At 37.9% G+C, this 21,483-nt stretch overlaps 3 protein-coding genes across 21 annotated transcripts in view; 2 read left to right on the top strand and 1 right to left on the bottom strand.

Moving 5' to 3' along the window:
• Positions 1-262: 262 nt before the first annotated feature.
• Positions 263-3,159, top strand: LOC311076880 (uncharacterized protein; the record flags this gene model as incomplete). Its single annotated transcript, XM_084105396.1, has 6 exons — positions 263-333; positions 425-511; positions 601-685; positions 765-933; positions 2,656-2,823; positions 3,137-3,159. The coding sequence occupies exons 2-6, from the start codon at positions 459-461 to the stop codon at positions 3,157-3,159; spliced, it is 498 nt and encodes a 165-aa protein (XP_083961522.1). The 5' UTR covers positions 263-333; positions 425-458.
• A 397-nt stretch (positions 3,160-3,556) lies between these two features.
• Positions 3,557-7,055, top strand: LOC311076879 (uncharacterized protein; the record flags this gene model as incomplete). The annotated part of the gene is made up of 5 exons (XM_084105395.1): positions 3,557-3,681; positions 3,766-3,887; positions 3,967-4,067; positions 6,297-6,445; positions 6,801-7,055. The coding sequence occupies exons 1-5, from the start codon at positions 3,604-3,606 to the stop codon at positions 7,053-7,055; spliced, it is 705 nt and encodes a 234-aa protein (XP_083961521.1). The 5' UTR covers positions 3,557-3,603.
• Positions 7,056-7,396: 341 nt separating this feature from the next.
• The window catches only part of picalma (phosphatidylinositol binding clathrin assembly protein a), a 42,614-nt gene continuing 28,527 nt past the window's right edge, over positions 7,397-21,483 (bottom strand). For 3 of the 19 annotated variants that reach the window (XM_084105031.1, XM_084105032.1, XM_084105015.1), the window contains 10 exons: positions 20,966-21,046; positions 19,777-19,884; positions 18,722-18,847; positions 18,301-18,331; positions 18,117-18,216; positions 14,865-14,888; positions 12,885-12,944; positions 11,403-11,501; positions 10,479-10,582; positions 7,397-8,831 (listed from right to left, as the gene is read on the bottom strand). In XM_084105031.1, the coding sequence (XP_083961157.1) occupies positions 10,490-10,582; positions 11,403-11,501; positions 12,885-12,944; positions 14,865-14,888; positions 18,117-18,216; positions 18,301-18,331; positions 18,722-18,847; positions 19,777-19,884; positions 20,966-21,046 (722 nt within the window). In that variant the 3' untranslated portion in view covers positions 7,397-8,831; positions 10,479-10,489. Of the gene's footprint in view, positions 8,832-10,478; positions 10,583-11,402; positions 11,502-12,884; positions 12,945-14,864; positions 14,889-18,116; positions 18,217-18,300; positions 18,332-18,721; positions 18,848-19,776; positions 19,885-20,965; positions 21,047-21,320; positions 21,405-21,483 lie in introns of all 19 variants that reach the window. The other 16 variants (XM_084105014.1, XM_084105025.1, XM_084105029.1 and 13 more) reach the window with 12 other exon arrangements.

Genomic DNA, 21,483 nt, shown 5'->3' with positions numbered 1-21,483 from the left:
TAGTCAAAATGAATAGCACAATGCATGACCTGGGGTAACTGCCACTGGAATGTTGAACATTGAGCTTTAAAAAAAAAAACTGTCACTATTTGTTGGATAGTAAGTCCAGGAAATGAAGAGAAAAAAAAAAAGTTTAATAAACAGTGAACACTTTTCTTGTTCTCCCTGCACCGTTTTGCGCCATTGAAATGGCGATAATTGTCGCCCCCTGCTGATCGACTTCGCAGCGGCAGTTAGTTTCCATAACAACAACGTGCAAACATTTCCGAATAGGTCGAAAGTCGAAATAAATAGACTAGGTAGAATAAAAAAGAAAACACTCGCAGCTCAAAGGTAAGATTGCTCTTTTGCCCACAAATTATCTTACCACGGCCTGTTTAAAGGTTTAATAAATGCTGTTGTTTTGTTTGTTTTTCATATCAAGGATACGATGTAAACTAACTTGTGTATAACTGAAAATGAGCAAGACATTAGATACAACATCTCTAGCAGAGGCCTTCATACAGTTCCAGTTAGTACGGTGCTCAATATTGTCTTAATCTAGGCTACTTTGCGTTTTTATTCTCATGACAATAGTCTATCTTAATTTATTTCTAATAGAATTCAGGTTAAAAAGAAAGAAATTCAAGATTCTAAGGATGAAATGTGCCAACTAGAAGATAAGAAGCAAAACATGATAAAGCTGGTAAGTGGTGACCCTAATGTTGGTGAAGATGATGATGAAGAAGAGGAGGAAGGCTAAATTCAAACACGCGTATCTGCAGCAGGAGCAGCTGGGAGAAGAGAAGACACGTCACGTGCTTGAACTAAATAAACAGATAAAGGAGCGGCAGAGGAACCTGGAGCAAAGACAGCGAGAAGATGAAGAGCTGGTGAAACAAACGACTCGAGAGAACCTGGAGCTAAAACAAGAGCAAGAGAAACAACTAGAAGGTACCCGAGTGACACAAAGTTTTGAGGGAAGCGCAATTTGTGATACTAAAAAAAAGTATTACGAGGGCACATGACTGAAAAGAAAATGTGTAGGAATGAATAAATCATTAATAATAAATAATGCAATGTAAAAAATAAGAATAGTCAATTGTGGTTTTCATGGTGACCATATAGACCCTTTCCAAAAAATTAGAATATCATGGAAAAGTTTCTTTATTTCCATAATTCCATTCAAAACGTTAAACTTCCATAGATTATAGATTCAGGGCCCACAACTTAAACGATTTCAAGTATTTAGTTGTTTATTTGTACATAATTTGGGCTTCCAGCTCATAAAACCCACGAAAACAGGATTTCAAAAAATTTGAATATTACATGAAATCACACAGTAATTACACAGTGATACCATGGTCATTGAACCAGGTTTTGGTTCTTTTGGCAGTGTGGGCAGGTGCAAATCCTGCTGGAAAATGAAGGAAGCATCTCCATAAAGCTTGTCTGCTGAAGGAAGCATGAAGTGCTCTGAAAATGTCCTGGTAGACGGCTGCGTTGAGTGGACAGCACAGTGGACCAACACCAGCCGATGACATGGCTCCCCAAACCAACGCTTTAAAATCATTGGTTACCCGTAAGCCAATCACATAACGTTTGGTTATGGCGTGTGTTATGCGCATGCTCAGCCGCATCTAACTTCCACTGTAAACACATGTATGATGCGAAAACAAAACCATCGAGCGAAATACCGGAGTGAACATGGCTGTGAACGACTTTTGCAGATTATGTGAAGTAAATCTACGCATCCATGGTACAATCAGCGTCTACGTCATGGCTCTCAGCCCGCCCTCTGTTCGTTGATTGGCCGGCTGTTTTCAGGCCGGAGGAAAACGGAAAGCTATTACGCTGTCTCAGACTGAGTACAGAAGCGAAATGAAATTGAGCGGAAGTACGAAGTCTGACGTAGTCAGGCTAGCACCTGCCCACACTGCCAAAAGAACCAAAACCTGGTTCAATGACCATGGTATCACTGTGTAATTACTGTGTGATTTCATGTAATATTCTAATTTTTTGAAATCCTGTTTTCGTGGGTTTTATGAGCTGGAAGCCCAAATTATGTACAAATAAACAACTAAATACTTGAAATCGTTTAAGTTGTGGGCCCTGAATCTATAATCTATGGAAGTTTAACGTTTTGAATGGAATTATGGAAATAAAGAAACTTTTCCATGATATTCTAATTTTTTGGAAAGGGTCTGTATATGCCACGTTAAGCGTTTTCCACGTTTTTAGAATGTCCCCATATTTCAAGCTTCAAAATGCAAAATTCCATAAAAATTAAAAAACAATTAAATATGATTTATACGCTTTATTTCACATTTAAAGCCATATGATAGCTTTGTGTTGATGTGTTCATCAGAAGTAGCTAGCGACGAATGAATCAATCAAGAGTCGGATCTTCTCAGCGAAACAGTTGATCCAGTTCATAAACACGATCTGATTTATTCACATATTGAACAGGTTATCGAGTCGCTGACTGATCTGTTCATCATACAAAGCAATGGCTATAGAACACTTGAAATATAGCGCACAGCACGTATTGGTATTGACTAGCTACTTTTATACATTATTGTAATAAAGGTAGATTTGTGTGCCTCAGTGATCCCTTTCTTGTATGGTTTACGCGGTGTTATATTTATATTTGTCGTGTGTGCATTTGTGTGAAAGAACTACGCTGTAAGCTCGCAAGGCTGCGGGTGCAAGTGGAGGAACTACAGACGGACAGACAGGAAAGGCTACAGTACAAAAACGAGGGCAGCATTAAAGACTATCAAAAGATAGAAAAACTGGAAAAACATATTGCCTCTACACAAATGAATTTCCAGGAGTTATCAGGTGCGTTTTCCATCCTCTGCTTTAACTTTACAGCAATCAGAACACAAATATCTATTATGTTATCTTGCAAAATCAGCACAGTTTATAATTATTATTATTTATTACCACCCTAAATAAACTATTTCACATAACAGATGTCTGCATTTAACCAACAAGACAAATAACAGCTAAAAAATGGTTATTAATCTTGATACTGTATGTCATTATCTGGATGATCCATGGCTTTTATTTATTTATACATTTTTTATAAAAAAATTTTTAATTTATTTATTTAGTGATAGTTGTTTATGAGTTCCTTTTATGTCCTGGGCAGTTAAACTGAAGAAAAATCTATGAACTATAACACAACATAAAAACAGTCGTAGATCTTCCAAGTAAAAACCACAGTATTAAGAATCAAGTGTATGTATCTTTTGAACTGGTTTGTGTAAATTGAATAAAAATGTTTGTGGACTATGTAAACATCTGCTATGTGAAAGAGCTTATTTAAGGCAGAACTAAAAAAACGATCCATCTATTTGAAATTATTAACGTTTTGCAGATGTATGTAAACTTATGGCCACAACATTGTTTAAATTATATAACACACATAATAATTTAATAAAAAAAAAAAAAATTCAGAACATTTTCAGAGATCTCTGGCTGCAGCTGTTGAAAAAACCATGCAAAAGGAAGCACAGAGTATCAAGGATATAAATCATCTTGCCATTAAGGTACTGCAGTCTGCTGACACATTGTCTAGCATGTATGTTCTGAGGTACTGAAACTGTATGTTTCTTTATGTTTCAGAGAGCAGCTGAAAACCTTGATATAAACAGTAAATCATTGGTTAAAGCAAATAATCAGATGATTAAAAAGGTGTGGTCTAGATTTAGGTTTTATCATACATACATCCTATCGTACGTGCAAAGATTATAAAGTGCAGCTAATCTCCCATGTCAGGTTCCCCTATATATTAACAGCGTCGCAGTGTTGGAATCCACCGTCCAGCAGTTAGAAAAGGAAAACCTGGAACTTGTTAATAATCTTTTCCAAATACACCATATGGATGATCTTCTGATCAGGTATGAGTTTGACTTTGAAGCTGTGAGATTTTTCTGGACCATAAAGTTTGAATTCATAGTGTTCTCTTGTTTCCCTCAGCCAAGACGATGAATTTCTTGCGCAATCTGCTAGCGTTGGGTCCCATGACACCCGTAGTATGGACAGGAACATAATGAAAATAAGCCTCGAGGAAACATCAGGTAATCCAAACATTGCTAATAATAGCAGTGTTCAGTCTAAGAATAAAAAACAAGACTTAACTGAACACCTGGTGCTTTTTACCTAAGAAGCATTGCCTTTTTATAACCAATAGATGGCGCCATAACAGAGTAGAAATACTAAAACAGTTAAGAAGAGTTGCATAAGTATGAATCGGGGAGAAAGCACCCATTAGCATTCCCATTCATTTAAATGGAAGTAGTTCGGACTCTTGGAAGTATGTGATTTGAAATCTTTGTTCATCCTTCATCTTTGTTTAAGGGAGCTCAGTTGTGCCATTAGATTGTTTTGAGCCAATCACCAGCATAGTTACTCTAGCTTGGAGACAGAAATGTGACATGACAATGCTGATTGTCTAATGGAAAACAGTCTCAAACCCTAACAACCATTCTGAGGTGTAACTTGAGGACAAAAATGATACTATAAAAGGATTACAACAGTTGCCTGATTTGTTAAGCTTGTAATCTTGAATGTAGAAATATTTTAAAGGAACACGCTGACTTTTTGGGACTTTAGCTTATTCACCGTATCCCCCAGAGTTAGACAAGTCCATACATACCTTTTTCATCTCCGTGCGTGCTGTAACTGTCTGACGCACCCACCGCTAGCCTAGCTTAGCACAAAGACTGGAAGTAAACGGCTCCAGCTAGCATACTGCTCCCAATAACTAACTCCCGAAGCACTGCTACTTCTGCGGAGTGATTTACTCTAACTCTGAGCGAACTCTCTGCTCATCACCACGGGGCTTCTCAGGTGCTGCAAGCAAATCACTCCGCCCAAGTAGCAGTGCTTCGTCTTCTGAGAATATAGTTCCCAGTATGTATACGGTTAGATGGCGGCTGTGTCTCATGTGACCTTGTTATTTGTACATGCTGTGACTATACAAATCACAACATGTAAATAGGAAAATGTTGGCGTTATTTTGTCACTTATTGGGAGCAGTATGCTAGCTGTAGCCGTTTACCTCCAGTCTTTGTGCTAAGCTAGGCTAGCGGTGGGTGCGTCAAAGTTACGGCACGCACAGAGATGAAAAAGGTATGTATGGACTTATCTAACTCTGGGGGATACGGTGAATAAGCTAAAGTCCCAAAAAGTCAGCGTGTTCCTTTAAGGCAGACAAGAGTTTAATATCTCCATGTTGAAGTATTTTTGAGAACAAAAGAGAAAAACTTAACAACGAAGACCACGAAGTTCTAATATTGGAGTTCCCATGTGAAACTTTGCATTTGCTCTTAAAAGGATTGAAATGTAGTCTTTCTCCCCACCTAATATTTTAGTTTTGCAAGCAAACGCAAAGATTTTCGCTCACACAAGTCACTTTTTTTAAACCAAGCTTTCTGTTGGTGAGAGCAGCAAATTTGCAATCGCAGAATTTGCATTTCTTATTGGAATTACTAGATTTTGCCTGCGATATTTTGCTGAGCAACAGTAAAGGTGCAGTCACAGTTAATGTTTCTCCGCAAACATTTGTCAGCAAAAACTAGTCATTTCGGATAAAACATCCAATTGTGTGGATTCCTGTGACGATGAAATATTTCCCAACGCAGATTTCGCAAATGTTTCGAGTTGGTCACATGGATTCACCACGCTGACCAACAGAAAGCTGCTTGGTGTAAAGGTGACTTCTGTGTGAACTGTGCTTCATTCATCTGTACACTATTGACAACAGAAAATACCTTTTATGTCTGGGAAATTTTGCTAATGTGAATATACCTGTTACTCAAATCAATAACCGCCATTTTAAAAAAACCCATAGGAAATATGCTACATGCTAAAATACCAATTTTCTTCTGAGATTCAAGACTACAAACTGACCAGCTCCATTTAATTAGCAATAAACTCTTCTTTGACCGACTAAAATTAAACAAAGCAATAAGACTTTATTGTAATCATATAAGTACAACACTTTAAATAATCTACCACAGCCCCCAGTATTACCAGTTTGGGAGACTTGTATAACTCTCTGAATACCGGTACTGTTCAGCCCTCTCTAAATGCTCCCAAAGTAGAGGAAGTCATGTCATTATATACACAATACATTACAGGGCAGCAGTGTTTTCATTAGCGCTCAAAACTTCATGTCCTCAGCAGTTTAAACTTAATGGCCTCTGAGTGCACGTTTATAGAGCCAACAGCCTCACACCTATTTTATACATTGACGTTAGCCATCAAATATTTATCAATCACTCATAATGTCAATTTTATTCCAGCATTGGTCAACAGACCCCCGTATTCCCTCCAGCTGTTAGAGAAAGCTGAAGAGGCTCAACAGGAAAGAGATGTTACCGCCTGTGATGGCACAACTCCTTCCACCCCACCTGACCTCAGCGAGATGTACAGTAGTCAGACTACTTTCACGGTAAATTCATTGTACTACATTCATAGACAATGCTAGCTGTGTTCGCCCCACCTAGCCACATGCAAGAGTGAAGATGGCATCAATATACAGTCATTCATTTTTGATTAGTAACGAATGCATGACTAATAACACCACCTCCGATCTGTTTATGACAGATATTATCTGGTAAAATACAAATAGGCCCTCTCAGTGGAACATAAGGCCTGTGGAAACACAGTGTCTGATTTTCCCACTGCCAGTTCCAGGCATCATGGGCTAGAATATAGATGAAATGAGCACGGATGGGGAACAGTCACCGCCCTTGTTAATGAAGCCAAACTTAAACCCGCTTTAAGCTTGCTGCGTTTGTGTTTAGGGGGCGATGCATCTGGACTTGCTGGGGCAGAGACTGTTGTACGTAATAGGTGAAGCATCCCCCCGGCACCCACCACCGAACAGCCCTGTGGATGTGAGCGAGGAGATGACCTTTGACCTGTTGCAAACTGCAAAGTGGCCGATTACAACAAAGATCATCAATAGAAAGTTTCAGCAGTCAGCTTCACAGTCTGAAGAATTTGATGTATCTGTATACAACACCTGTGAAATTCAGCAGTTGTTAGATGATAATTAAAATACATGAATGTTAAATAATTTCCAGGGATTCCAAAAAACTAATATATTATATTATATATATATATATATATATATATATATGTGTGTGTGTGTGTGTGTGTGTGTGTGTGTGTGTGTGTGTATACACACATATACACACATATATACACATATACACACATATATACATATATATACACATATATACATATATACACATGCATATATATACATATATATACATATACACACACATACATATATATACACATATATATATATATATATATATATATACACACACACACAAACAAACAACATTACATACAAAAAAAACCCTGATCAACAAGAAACACTTAATTCTGTGGAAGATGCACTTTATTTGAAAATCACCCAAATTCTGCTTCATTTTTGTTGTCATATAAACAAAATAGAATCTGCAGGGATGATGCAGTAAATATGCAAAATCAATGGATAGAATCGCCCTCATATTCGGACCACCCTTTGTGTACTTCCCTACTGGACAGGGCCTGTTTTATGTACACTGAGCACTGATCAACAGTGCCCCCTTTCTTCGCGCTACAGGACCTACAGCTAGACACTACCGACCCCATCCAATACCGACAGCAACCTGCGTTTCTCACTCACATTTACACACTCGCACCCACAAACACACACGAAACTGCTTTTGGGTGGCCCGAAAACAAAGGCGAATCTGCACATTCAGGTTGAAAAGGCAGCCATATAACTGTCAAATGTAAAATAATGACATGCCAAGCAGAAAGCAATACAGATCTTCCCCAAATGCAATGCTGCTGAATCACAAATGTAGTGCTTTGCTAAATGCTCCCTCACGAAACCCCCCCACCCGGGGCACAGAACTGACTATGTGGCATAATGATTTGTATATTTTATCCTATGTTTGTTACAAATGGAGGGCGGTGAGCGTTTGAGCAACAAAGAAATTGCACTAGACATACAACTGCTTCTGAGAATACTTAGTGCTGTATCAGTCAGTTTATAGGTGTCCATTTCCCCCCATTTTTTTATATTATATATGTGTGTATAATATATATATATATATATATATATATATATATATATATATATATATATATATATATATATAAAATAATTCAGTCACTCAAATCCAAATTATACAACCAATCATACCCATATGAACACATAATTCGAAACACCTCCCATAAGGAAGAGCTTAAAAGAAAAAGAAAAAAGTCCTCAGTGGGTAAATCATAAATAAATACAGACAATACACAAGGAATGTCTACTGCAAATGTCATAACATAAAAAATTGAAATAATATAACCCGATGTTAGAATTTCTAATTGGTGATGGTTAAATCAGGTAATGCTTGCTTGATGATCGGATAAAGACAACTTCACCCAAATCCCCGATCCCTCGGTTCTCCATTCCATGGAAAAAAGTGAAGCTGTGTTTGTGAAAACCCACCACATTCTTGCACTCTTTCAACACCCTCGTGTTTCATTACAGATGCAGATCGGTACAATAACTGTTACCGCGTTAGACAAATTACAAAATGAGCGCGCTGTGTCCTCCATATATGGGCAACAAAGTCTTACCCCTCCCAACCCCACCCATCGTATCCCATAACGCCCCTCCCACCCCTCCCTCTGATTCCTGTACAGGTTTGTACTGGGGCAGAACTCTCCTTGAAGTGCCAAACATCCAACTGGAGAGAGATTAAAGGTTTGAGATTTGCCGTATAATTCATCCTTGGAAAGCGTCGACCCTCCTTCACTTACATGAACTGCATCTGGAATCAGAGAAACACATATTACTGATGCCATCAATAGACATTTCAGGACTTGTTTCTGTATATCTGACATTTGATTTTATAACACATTATAATAACAGAACCATTATGACAGTGTCCAGGGCAATATGTTTGGATGTTTATTGGATGACTGACTGAATATTCTGATTTTAGAGTCACATAATGAACTGAATATGCAAATGCATCGAGTAAAGCAACAAATAAATGATGAGATGAGTATGAGATGAGTATATGTGGCTGCAACTCAAGATAACCTTTAATTTAAAGGGGTCATATCACTTTTTCCAATTTTATTTGAGAAAAAAAAAACATTACTAATGCATTAAATAACCAATGCTTTCTTAAGCCCAAAGTATACTCCAATTTTCACGCATAGAGTACAGTGAACGACATTTCATCATAAGCATAGTACGCATGTACTGTACATGCACAGCCAGATTTTTCTACTGTACACTTAGCTCATGCTATGCAGAGTTCGACAGATGTCAGTCACCGAGCACCACAAACAAAACGGCAGCCGCCTTTTACAGTTCCTCCTGAACCAAAAACAACCAGCTGATGCTGTGAGATGGAAACCTCTGACGTTATACTCGGATCTGTTAGTGACTTGAATTTATGCGTTTCAAAGGCAACACTATCAACGGCAAAATTAATCTGGTGTCAGGTGGTACAGGTCAGTGCTCTTTAAGTTGTTTATGTTCATTATTATGTACTTTGAGACAAGGTAATTTAACGCCATTTGTTTTGGAGGAGGCGTGGCTTTGAAGAGCGCTTTGAAGGGAGGGTGGGATCTCATGCTTTCAAAGCTAGCTCGCCACGCCCCCTCCGCATGTAAAATGAGCAACAGCAATCAATAAATTGATAGCAACACCCCAAAGATAAAAAAGAACTTGACACAAACTTTTCCTTCTCTTTGTGTAATAGTCTTTGGTTAGCAAGCTAACAGCATAACATACTATCTTAATGTTAACTGTTAAGAAAAGCTTTCTTGATTAGCTTGAACAAGATATCTACTTCTTTGCAAATCCTGCATCACATTCCAACAGATTTAGAAAATTCACACTGAAATGTGCAACAAAAGATTTGACTGGACTGAAACTATATTTTTTGTTTCTCTGGTGACGTATGCCAGACTTCAATCAATTACTCTGCCCCTTTCTTACAATCAACTGCAAGCTCACACTCAGATCTGCCTCGATCCAATCAACAACCGATGCACAGAACCAAGTCCCCGCCCTACATTTTTTTATTTTTTGATAAGAAAAATAAGATCATTAGGATGTACGTTCATAATACTAAAGAAAATATCTGTCGCTACTTTCATTACATTGCGACCTTGAAAGATTTAATTCTGGATGATATGACCTCTTTAAATCCCAGGGAGAAACAGAATAAAATCATGCATGATTTGTAAATGAACTTCAAGAGCTCTGTAAAAAATGCCTCCGTTTTAAGGAAGATCATTTCAACAAGCTGAACTGTTACAAACCACATCATAATGATGGATATAGAAAACATTAGTATTGCAGCACATAGAAAAACAGGGGTAAGAGTTTTGACAATAGAAACAATAACAAAGCAAGAAGCACCGATCACACACACACACACACAGCAGACATGTTGTACCTAAAGACGCTCTAAAGGAAATCCTTCAAAGACAGCTGTGCAAAAGGGTCCTGTCCCGGAGCTCTGAGAGGACTTGAACTGGAAGGACTAGAGGCTGTAGAGAGCTAGTTTAGAAAGAACGAGATAGATTGAAGGGGTCCGAGGAAAGCCACACACACACACACAAGAGGAAAATTCAGAGCCAGACAGGCTAGATAATAAAAGAGAGGTTCAGGAAGAGAAAGGGCTGTTTGCTAGCCACTAAAATCCTTCTCGTTCTGCAAGGTTGCGGGATGGTACTGATTTCCTGTGCTAACACTACTACAGAAATGAAGCAGGAGTTGCAGGGGGCACCATATGTATTTCGAGCTGAAATTTAGGTGTGATTGTGGAATACATATGCTTCCCCAGAGATGTGTGAAGGCCACCATGCTAGCTTTCATATTCAGAACAGCGCTGTGATGGCACATGAGGGTGAACTAACTACAGCGCATTCTGAATAAAGCCTCTGGCGTTCTAGAGTGGCTTCTAGAATAGAGCATGATCAGTCAGGGTTGACCTGATGGCTTTATTCCGAAAAGAATCATGGGGCTGGATAAATACAAAAACTGCAGAGACCTATGGATAACTACTGTGCTCTAAAATGGCCAAATATGATTGGATTAAGGTGTGGTCACATTACTGAAATTTCACAGGCAAAAAATATCAATTGTCTGTTATCTATAGTCTAGTGAGGAAGCAGAACTCACACAGAAATCACTTTCAAACCAAGCGACTTTGAAATTGCTTGGGGATTGAAATCTGTGTGGGGAAATCCAGATTGTGTGAATTCTTTTAGAAATTACTGGATTTTGTCGGCGAAAATTCGCCAACTCAACAGTAAATCTGACCACACCTTAAGGCTTCCAAATTTGATTTGTAACCTTATTATGTGTGAGGTTATACCTGTGCCCCTGAGATTGGGCCAAAGGGATTGGCCGGCCGCATCACAGGCTGCGTGTACATCATGGTAGGCTGGGTCATCATGGAGCCCATTTGAGGCGGCTAGAAAGGAAATAAAACAAAAAATGAAAGGGATAATGAAACAGAAAACAATGTCCTGTCATGACTTTTTGGGACAGTGTTAGCATCTGGAACTTTAAATGCCAATGGTTTAGAGTTCCTCTGTTCACACTGTGTTTGACAGTACTGAAACTCAGCAAAGAGGAATGTGAGCCAGTCTGAACTCAATGTTCTCATCTGATCAGACTAAAGTTACTGTTTAACTCCACCTGAGCTACATAACACAGCAGACAGGAAAAGTTACACACAGAAACACATTTTTAGGGGTGGGGGTGGGGGTTGGGTTGGGTTGGGTTGGGTTGGGGGGGGGGGGGGGGGGGGGGGGGTGTCTGAAGCAATTCATATTCTTCTACATTAGTTCTAACTCTTAACAAAAAAACTGAGGTAAATACAGGATTTGGACTGGAGAATCTAAAATGTATGAGTCATAATAGCAGTTATGTAAGTGCAGATGTTGTTATTGAAAAGTGCCTCTCTTTTAACCATTAACCACGGCCTGCGCTGCTTTACCTGTATGGCTTACTCAACCTCTATTATCAAGTATAAATGTAAAACTCTAAAAGAGGAGAGGAAAGGAAAGACTCAGTGTTGATTATAGATAGAACCTTCATGTCCATGTGACCCCTCAGTCCAAGTGGATTTAAATGCAAATAATAATAATAAAATTAATGCATTCAATTTTATTATAATTTACAATAAAATAATTTAATTAGAATATATTTGTATTATTAACAATAAAAACAACAACAACAGTTATTATAATAAATATTTTTAATTAAAAATAAAATTACAAATCAGTTATTATTGATATAATTATTAGGTGCTACATCAGGATCTCTTTCATTCTTAAATTATTTCATACAATTTAATGATAATTTAAAACATAATTAAATTGTTTTATTAAAAATAAAACTTAATGTATAACTATGAATAAAATAAGGAGCTACACCAGAATTATAACATTGGTTCCCGCTCATGCTTAATAAATAAGTAAACAAACACTAGACCATCCAGTCTTACACTGAGAAAAAAAAAAAAAAAAAAAAAAAAAAAAAAAAAAAGTGTTTTTCAAGAACATCAAATGATGCCCATCTTTTTTTCTTAAAGCTAAGGGCTCATGGAGGAGAAAGCAATGCAGAAAAACCCGCAAACTTGAATAAAACACAGAGAGAAAAAAAGATACAGGTCTCTGTATCGTTGACCTGCACTCAATGAAGAGGTGCTTGGAGCTCTAGAGAGCCCTTTATCGTGTTCTGCACACCCACACTACACTGACAGCATCACTGCAGTCTCCGAATACACAGGAGTAGAAAAGATAATACTTCTGACACTGATGGAGTGAGTAATGCAGTAATTTCTACTCACCATTGTGTATCCCATCATTCCTGTGGGCGTCGTGGCAGGGAAGGCCATGACTGATGGAGCCTAGAAGACACATTCGATGTTAGAACAGAAATACCACAGGTGAAACATCGTCAGGTTTTTTTTTTTGCATGAAAGAGCGATTCTTCTGAACACCTTAAGTGAGAAATTTCCACTCGTGCAGCCATGAGATCACAACTGCCCCAGACACGCCATCTCAGTCTCCACGTTTACACACACGGCGCTCGGTGAACAAAGGCAACTTTGTGCAAGTGGACTAACAGAATGCTCTTTTCAAAATGTATTTTACTTCAGTATTTTAGCTTTCTCTCTTCATGGAGAGTCGCTCACATCTGGGAAACATTGAAGATGTCTTTACACACAGAGCATCAAAACAGGAATATGGGCAAGGAGATAAAGAGGAAGAGAGCGAGAAAAAGTGTGTGTGTGACCTCTTTGAAGGCAGAGTGATTAGTTGCAGGTGCAGAGCTCTGGTGGAAGAGAGAAGCTCTTTGTGAAGGAGCTGTGAGATTCTCAAGAAGGCCTTCGGTAGCCACAGACACACTATTATTTCCTCTGGTGCTTCGCTCCTCTGAACGGCCTCCTAAATTCAATGATGGTGACCAAATGACCAATAAATTGTTAAATAAACATTTTAACGAACACAGGGTAATTTACCCATGAACTATGACAACTTCTGAAAAAGCAGAGGAGATTGTTTTGATGTCACAAAACCCTTTACGAAGCTGTGATGGATAAAAGTAATACGATATTAAATTAATTGACAGATATTTCACTGTTCATGCTAATTTTCCCTTTAAATTCAACAAAAGTGACAGTAAAGACTAATACATTGTTACAAAAATATTTTTAAAATAAGTGCTTTTAAACTTTCTATTAAGGAATCCTGAAAAAAAGTGTGTATGTCCTCAAACATTACAATAATTTTCAACATTGATAAGAAATGTTTCTTGAGCACTAAATCTGCATATTAGAATGATTTCTGAAGGATCATGAGACGATGAAAACTAAAAAGTAATGTGTTATGGCTAAAAAAAAAAAAATCAGCTTTCAGCAATCAATTACATTTTAAATGTATATTAAACTGTTTTAAATTGTAATAATATTTTAGAATATTATGGTTTTACTATACGTTTGATTAAATAAACGCAGCCTTATTGAGCTTACTTGTTTTGGGGGAAAAAAATAAAAAAATCTTAAAGATCCCCAATCTTTAAAGTTTTACAAATTCTCTGAACACTGTTGTGAATCTATCTGAACTAAACCTTGTGTGCTTTTCTGTGTATATCACACCGAATCAGAACAAATTGAAATGAATCTCAAGATGATGGAAGGTAAATATGGTGGCAGAGTTGTGGAATCTCATTAAGATACAAAATGGTACAATGTAAACATGGAAATGTAAACTTGTATCTAGACTAGGGTAAGCAAACAGTTCAGCTGTACTGCATTCTTAGGAGAAACATTTAACTCTCCAGGATTTAATGGGACTAAATCATGCTGATGTACTTATAAATCCATCAATATCCTGTTTAAGAAAAAAAAAAAATCTCTGGTGGAAGTGTTTCCATCAGAAGGTTTACCAAGGCACATTATAGATCTGAATCAAACAGTTGGGCTTGTACAAGGTACTTGTATTGGACTTTGCACAATGTCCAGTAAACCCTGCACTGGAAACACTAACCCATTGATTCACGCCAAAATGACTACAGTTGTTTGCTGATGGCGATAAACAAATGAAACCGATGAGGAAATGGTAAAAGAGGTAGAGAGCTGTCAGCCATGCCGAGATAACATTTTGTTAGATCAGCTCATGGGTTTCAGTGCAATTTTGGTCACTCAAACACACACACACACACACGCACGCACAGGTCATAAACTGTGACCAAAGCAAAGGCGGTGCGGTGGGGTTAATAATCTCATGCGTTTCAGAGAAACGTTCAACTCAACAATTCGACTTACGTATTGTGGGAAAAGCATGCCGTTCTGTTTATCCCCCGGACGAGAACAGTTACACAACGCAACAAACACAATTAGAGGGCATACAACACACTAACAAATCGCATTGTAAGCTCACACAAACACATTGTAAACACAGACAAGACACAATACATTCCAGCTGTTTTTGAGGGTGGATTACAGCTCTGTTCCAAAAGCTAATGTGCTGCATACCTAGACAACAAGTAGGCAGCAAAATCATGTTGCTTTATAAGATACCTCAATTTGGTCAAAATAAAAGCAGAATTGCATATATATTTCCGAAATAAGGCAATGCCAGAATGCATTGTGACAACCCCACTGAAAAAATAACAGCAGTAATAAAAATAATAATAAAGAAAAGTATCCTGAAAACTAGTAATGCTAGAAAATAGTACTACTAATTAAAATACTATTTTATCCAACATTTGTATAAGGTATCAAGTTGTTAGCTAAGCCAAATGCTTACTTCAAAGTAGTGGTCGACCGATATGGGATTTTTAATGGCCGATGCCAATGCCGATATTGAGAAAGCAATCTGGCCGATTGGCCGATACAATACATGTGAATACAGTAAATGAGAGACATAAAGAATATTGGTGAAACTAAATGAACATTTATTGTACATACTATTCATGCAAAATTCTTTTTGCAATAAAAAATATTTACTAAGAAATTAAAATGCAAACAAAAAGGTAAGGTAACACTTCAATAAAGTTTTAGTGCAGCTTCTTGTCTGCTTTAATATTTACAGTCATTTTTTCAGTCACATAAATAATTACTGCTGCTTACTGCAGGTTACAAATAACATTTATCATTAATGAACCAATCTGAACAATATTCATAAATTAATGACAAAATAGTATGTGAAATTACATACATTTTATGTACAATACATAGTTAAATATTAATCTCACATAAATGAACCAATCTGAACAATATTCATAAATTAATGACAAAATAGTATGTGAAATTACATACATTTTATGTACAATACATAGTTAAATATTAATCTCACATAGTTTATTTACACTATTTACTTTAAACAGGTTGTTTTACTTCAAGTATATTTAAGTAATAATGATTTATGTGTTTAGTTTTGCTTGTTTGTTTCTTTAAAACGTTAAGCCGTCACATGTATTTGCATGACATACATGAACATATGAAAATGTATACTACACACGATATTACGCCAATCATGGATAAATAAATACAGTAGATAGTGAATAACATTTTCAAGGATTTATTTTCAAACGTAATATTATTACATAGTGTTCTCCTCTCATCCACCTCACGCGACCACTGATCTGTAGTGCAAGCGACCCAGCTTTTCCGTGCACGCGAGTCCGTTGGAAAACAGCGTCTAGTTTAAATGTAACCCGAGAACAACGCGCGTATCTGAGGAACAGTCAGTCACAGGATTTTTGACTGTTTATGAGGTAAAATGTTTTCAGTTTTGTTTGAATTCGTTTATATCACATCTGTGACCCCCACTGGAGCTACCGCTGGGCTGCGGATCTGACATATCACGGTACTGTTTGAATAGACTCTGCTGCACGCCGGAGTGTTTTTGTGTGACAATGTAGCATCAGGTTAGAAAGCAAATGCGAATGGTCATTTACTGTGTCTGTCAGATGTCTGCTTCACTTCTGAGTGGCTTCAGAGCCCGTCTACGGAGAGCCTTGGCACTCCCTATTAGCCCCATTGTATAGATCTTGGTTGCAGTTCCATTAGAATTCCACTGGAGGTGATCGCGGGCGAGTGCAGACTGAATGGGAGTCTATGGGGCTATACGGCTAAATGTGTATCTTTCACCTGATTGCCGTTGAGAAATCTCAGATTTTATTGTAGGTTTTGCAAGTTCAACATGGGTTATAGGTCGAAAGTTGAATGAACGAGTACTTATGTCCTTTCGATTTCTTACAGGTTGAGTTGTTGTTGCCTATAACACGCTAGCATTCTGCTAATGGACGCTGATTGGTCAGTGAAGGACTGATTACGACCAGAGATACCGCTTGATGGCATCGTGGCATCCGAAGCGGGACCAGAAACAAACAAAACAAAAACTCTTCTAGCATGTGTATTTACCTGTGTCAGCTGTGTTGTCGATGCCTCGAGTGAAAAGAAAGTGCAGAGCGCGAAAGCACCATAGTGACTGAAGGATTGCCGTAAAGCTGTATGTCTGGTCGTACGATGTGTATGACGTCATTGACATTTTAAAAGACTTTTTAAAGCAAATAAGTGACTCTAAAAAATCTAACACCCAGCAATGTGTAATTTCTTTGCTTCTCCTTTCGAATACAACATTCAAATTACTAGACAAAAAATTATATCCTGAGAAAAGTGGATTTTGAGGGGTATTTCGCCATAGACCTCCATTTATTCTGCACTCGCCTGCGAGCGCCCCCGCATGGACAGAGACGTGTTACTGCAGCCAGTCCAGAAACCGGAAGTAAGCAGAGAGTGCCAATTCTCTTCCTATTAGACATTCTCTGGTGGCTTGTCTTACGGTGCTGGGCGGAGCAGAGCGAGTGTATTCAGTTCATTCACGCTCGCTCTGTTCGCGTCAGTGGAAAAAAGCGCTAATGCAGAGTCACAAACTGTTTTGAAATATATCGGCCAAACGGAAAGATTTATCGGCCGATGCCGATATCTAAAAAATTCCAAATATCGGCCGATATATATCGGCCTCGGCGATATATCGGTCGACCACTACTTCAAAGTATATGGATATGGAATCAACTTCCAATTTGGAAAAGTACAACAGTTGTACCCATTCAGAAATTGTTAAAAAAAAGTTATTCACAGTTAATGATAAACAGATGAAGTAAATGAAATGCATCAATGAGTCGAAGTTCCATTACATGACAATAAAACCTGTTAAGCAAATGTTTAAAGAGACAGAAGTCTCTATTGATCATTGTACACCTACAGAACAATTGTTAGCTAGCCATTTTGTGTCAGTATACATCGTCATCCAATCATTGGACTGCCATTTTGGTCACGTGAAATTAGTTTTTGCTATTGTACAATGCTTCAATTCAGTCACTTATGATGCTGTCTTAGAAGGTAGCTCCCCATGTAGACAGCGAGGCAGCTCATCAGGGTTTGGAACAGAGCCCATTTCAGAATCAGTGGAGGATCTCCAACTATTATCCGTCTATTGGTTTATGACAGCTGTTTCTAGCATGAGTTTTGCTTCATTTGAGTAAGAGAAAGCACATATTGTTTCCTCACCATAGTGGCAGGGTTCCATGTTGTGGTCGGAGCCATCTTTGGTTGCCAGTTGGTTCCTCCAGTCAACTTCTTCTCTCCGGGTTGAATCCAGTGGATGTCACTGAGAAGGAACAGAAGAAACAATCATGATAAAGTTTGAACACTACTATGAATTTAGATTGAGCTGAACCGTAAATGTTCATACTTCTTCATTGTTCCATTTCCAATACCGAGATCTATAAAAAAATAATTAAAAAAAGAGAGAGAAAAACTTGTTAGGACTATGCCAGCCATTGCGTAATGCTAAATTCACCTTTTTAACATCCTATATCAATAAATAACATGAAAGTTGCTGTTCCTGATTATTACTACCAGAATACAGACAGGGCTGCATGATTTGGGGGGGATTTTGATTACTATACTATAAACCGAGCAGCTCTGAGACACTGAAAACTGGATCATGAGCTGCATGTGTGCCATGCTTCACTCTAAAACACGCAGTGCATATTTTCAATTAAATTTCAGTCTTTGCGATTCAATAATTGCACCAAGCCAATTTTATTTCAATTAATCGTGCAGCCCTAATACAGAGAGTTCACTTGATGTAACAAAAACAAGACGCTTACTGCCCACAAGGTTGGCCAGGGAGGAATCCAAGTCATCGGAAACCAGTTTGCCTGCTTGGGCGCTGGGCGTCAGGCCCTGGTTGGGAGAGGCCACTGTGGGTTTCAGGAGGCCACCTAAAATATCATCTTAAACAAACAGAGGAGAGGGAATGGGAGAGGGATAAAAGACGCAGACAACACACACAAACACAAAAAGCACAATTAGGTTGGGTGGAGCAAGAGGCAGATGGCCTCAGAGCAAATGTTGCAGGACTGAAAGTGAAAGAATGTGGGTAAAATCTTGTGAAGTCAACTCACCCAGACATGCAGTGCCATGCAAAGCCAGCGGCCCAAACAGATCAAACCACACAGTGAGAGGAGAAAAAGAGGACAGGATGAGGAACATCCCAAAACATGACTGTGCAACTTAATGGGTCTTATTTTGTGGGTCTTATTTTGACACGACACAGATTCACAATCAAAGAAATGCTTAGAAATTTAAGCTAAATTCAAGTCAACTTCTCTAATGTACCATATTATTTTGTTCCCTTTAAAATAACATGCTTGAAAAGACCAAGAATGTGTATTAAGACAGTGAGTTTTTAATTTAACATTGATTGGTTTTAGTCATTTTTTATTATGTGTTGTGAGCTGGATTCAAACCTGAGTTGTCAATATGAGCGTCAAGGCTCAATGTTTTAGAGTGCTAACCACTGCTCCAACTGATCTCCTGATTTCAAACCAATCATGAAACCTAGATTGTTGAAGGTTGTTTTATTGGAAGCCTAATGTGTGATTTTGTCAGTGCAGTGTAATCAGATCTGTGTTTGAAAAGCAAGTTCCAAACATGCAGTACTGAGAACATGACACAAAAGAGATCAAGTGCTTAATCACATTGTGATCACTTTTCTTATGAAAAATCACACAGCTAGTTGAAGCATGGTCCAAAGATCTACTCCATAAAGGCTCTGGGCCCCCAAAACACATTGGCTTTCAGCAGTAAGATGGATGTGAAGCATCATGTGGAGAGAAAAGCAATGAGTGAGTAACAGCAACTGGGTTAACATCTCACTTACCAGTCGAGTCTGTGCTGTTGGCGGCCGACTTATTGCCGAACACGGAGTCAAAGTCGACATTAAGGCCTGTCGAACTGGGAGGCTGGGCAGCGGGAAGTGCAGAGAACCCTGTGTTAGAGGAAACAAGGTCAGACCTAAAAAAAACACACCACAGGCTGGTTCACCTACACGTTATGGCTGGAAAAATGCCAGAAAAAGTCATTTTAAACAGTGGTTAATGTTTTCTTCCAGTTCATGTGTAATGCATAATTGCCATCATTAATTTAAATGAATCATTTCTGTTGTAGTCGAGAGACTTCCAAAAATGTCAGCTGATTGACAGGGTTAAGCCCACAACATGATTGTAGCATCAACAAAAAAGCAGCTATTTAACTTCAACCAACAACAGCATCAACTTCATCATGCCAACCTATCCTGTCAGATAAAAGCTCCTCATTTATTCCCCTTCTTCACTGTACCTGTAAAGTTTCATCTAAATGAGTATGAGCTATTTGAGGTAAAATGACTAATAAAATAAATAAATAAAGTCACTAGATTTTATATTATTCTTACTTTTCTATTTTTTTATTATTTAATTTAATTAAATCAATTGTGATAGTTAGACTAATTACATTAAATATGCAAAATAAAATATAAACATTAGATGAGAAACAAAATTATAAATGTCGCCCTGCCAACTAATTGAAACCAAATTAAAGTTGAAATTAAATTAAAGTTGAAGTACTAAAAATCACTAAAAGTGAAATTAAAAATAAATTAAAGCTAAATAGAAATAATAATAAAAAAAATGACAGGCAAATAAAATGACTAAAAATAAAATGTAAAAAATAATTCTAAATATTAACAAATATGAAAAATACTATCATCTGCGAAAAATGATAGGAAAATTTATTTTTGGAATTTACATACAATTATACTGATTAATTGTTATTTTCAACTATTCCAATAGATAATTAACTGGACTAAATTAAGATAAACTATTAAAATGGCAACCCTATTAAAAACAATTATGTTCATTATAAAGGTTGAAAACGCGTTGCAAAATGAAACTGTGAGCCGAATGTCTGAATCAATTTCCAACCTGTTCCTACTAGCTCAACAAAAGCCCACCTGCGAATGGAACAAAAAAGGACAAGAGACCGCTGTAGGACACAGAAAGATAGAGACAGGCTGGAGGGACGACACCTACCTCCGAATAGTCCAGCTACAGCGGAGGGCTCAGAGTGGAAGAGAGGAGTGTTAGGGTAGGCAGCCGGAGAGCAGAACGAGTCTGACAGGCCCAGAATAAAAGTACAGGAGAGCCAGAAATGGGAAAATTAGTCAAGTGAGACAGGAATATGCAATAAAGAAGCAAAAATAATATCAGGAAAGAAATTAAATAAAGCCTGCATACTCTATATTTAAGTAAAGAGGGTGAAGATAAAAAAAACGTAGTTAATTTTTTTTGGGGAGGTAAAAAGCACTCAGAGGGGAAACCACGGGGAAAAAAACGTCACTATGTTTCCTGAGGTCAGAAAACATAAATCACACTGGGACGTCTGTACCTGAGAGGAAGCAGCCCATCCGAGCAGAGGGCTCGACGGGTGACGCAACCGAACTGCTCGAATCAATAAAGGGATTGTAATTATCTGGAGAACCAAGAAATGAAATTGACATTTGGGAAATACTTTAAAACTTAACACTCTAAGGATGGGAGAAATAGAAAAG

The sequence above is a fragment of the Abramis brama genome, assembly GCF_963993115.1.
Source record: "Abramis brama genome assembly, chromosome: 25".
In the NCBI taxonomy this organism is placed as follows: domain Eukaryota; kingdom Metazoa; phylum Chordata; class Actinopteri; order Cypriniformes; family Leuciscidae; genus Abramis; species Abramis brama.
Note: the sequence above shows the minus strand (reverse complement) of the source record. Positions and strands in the feature narration are given on the sequence as shown.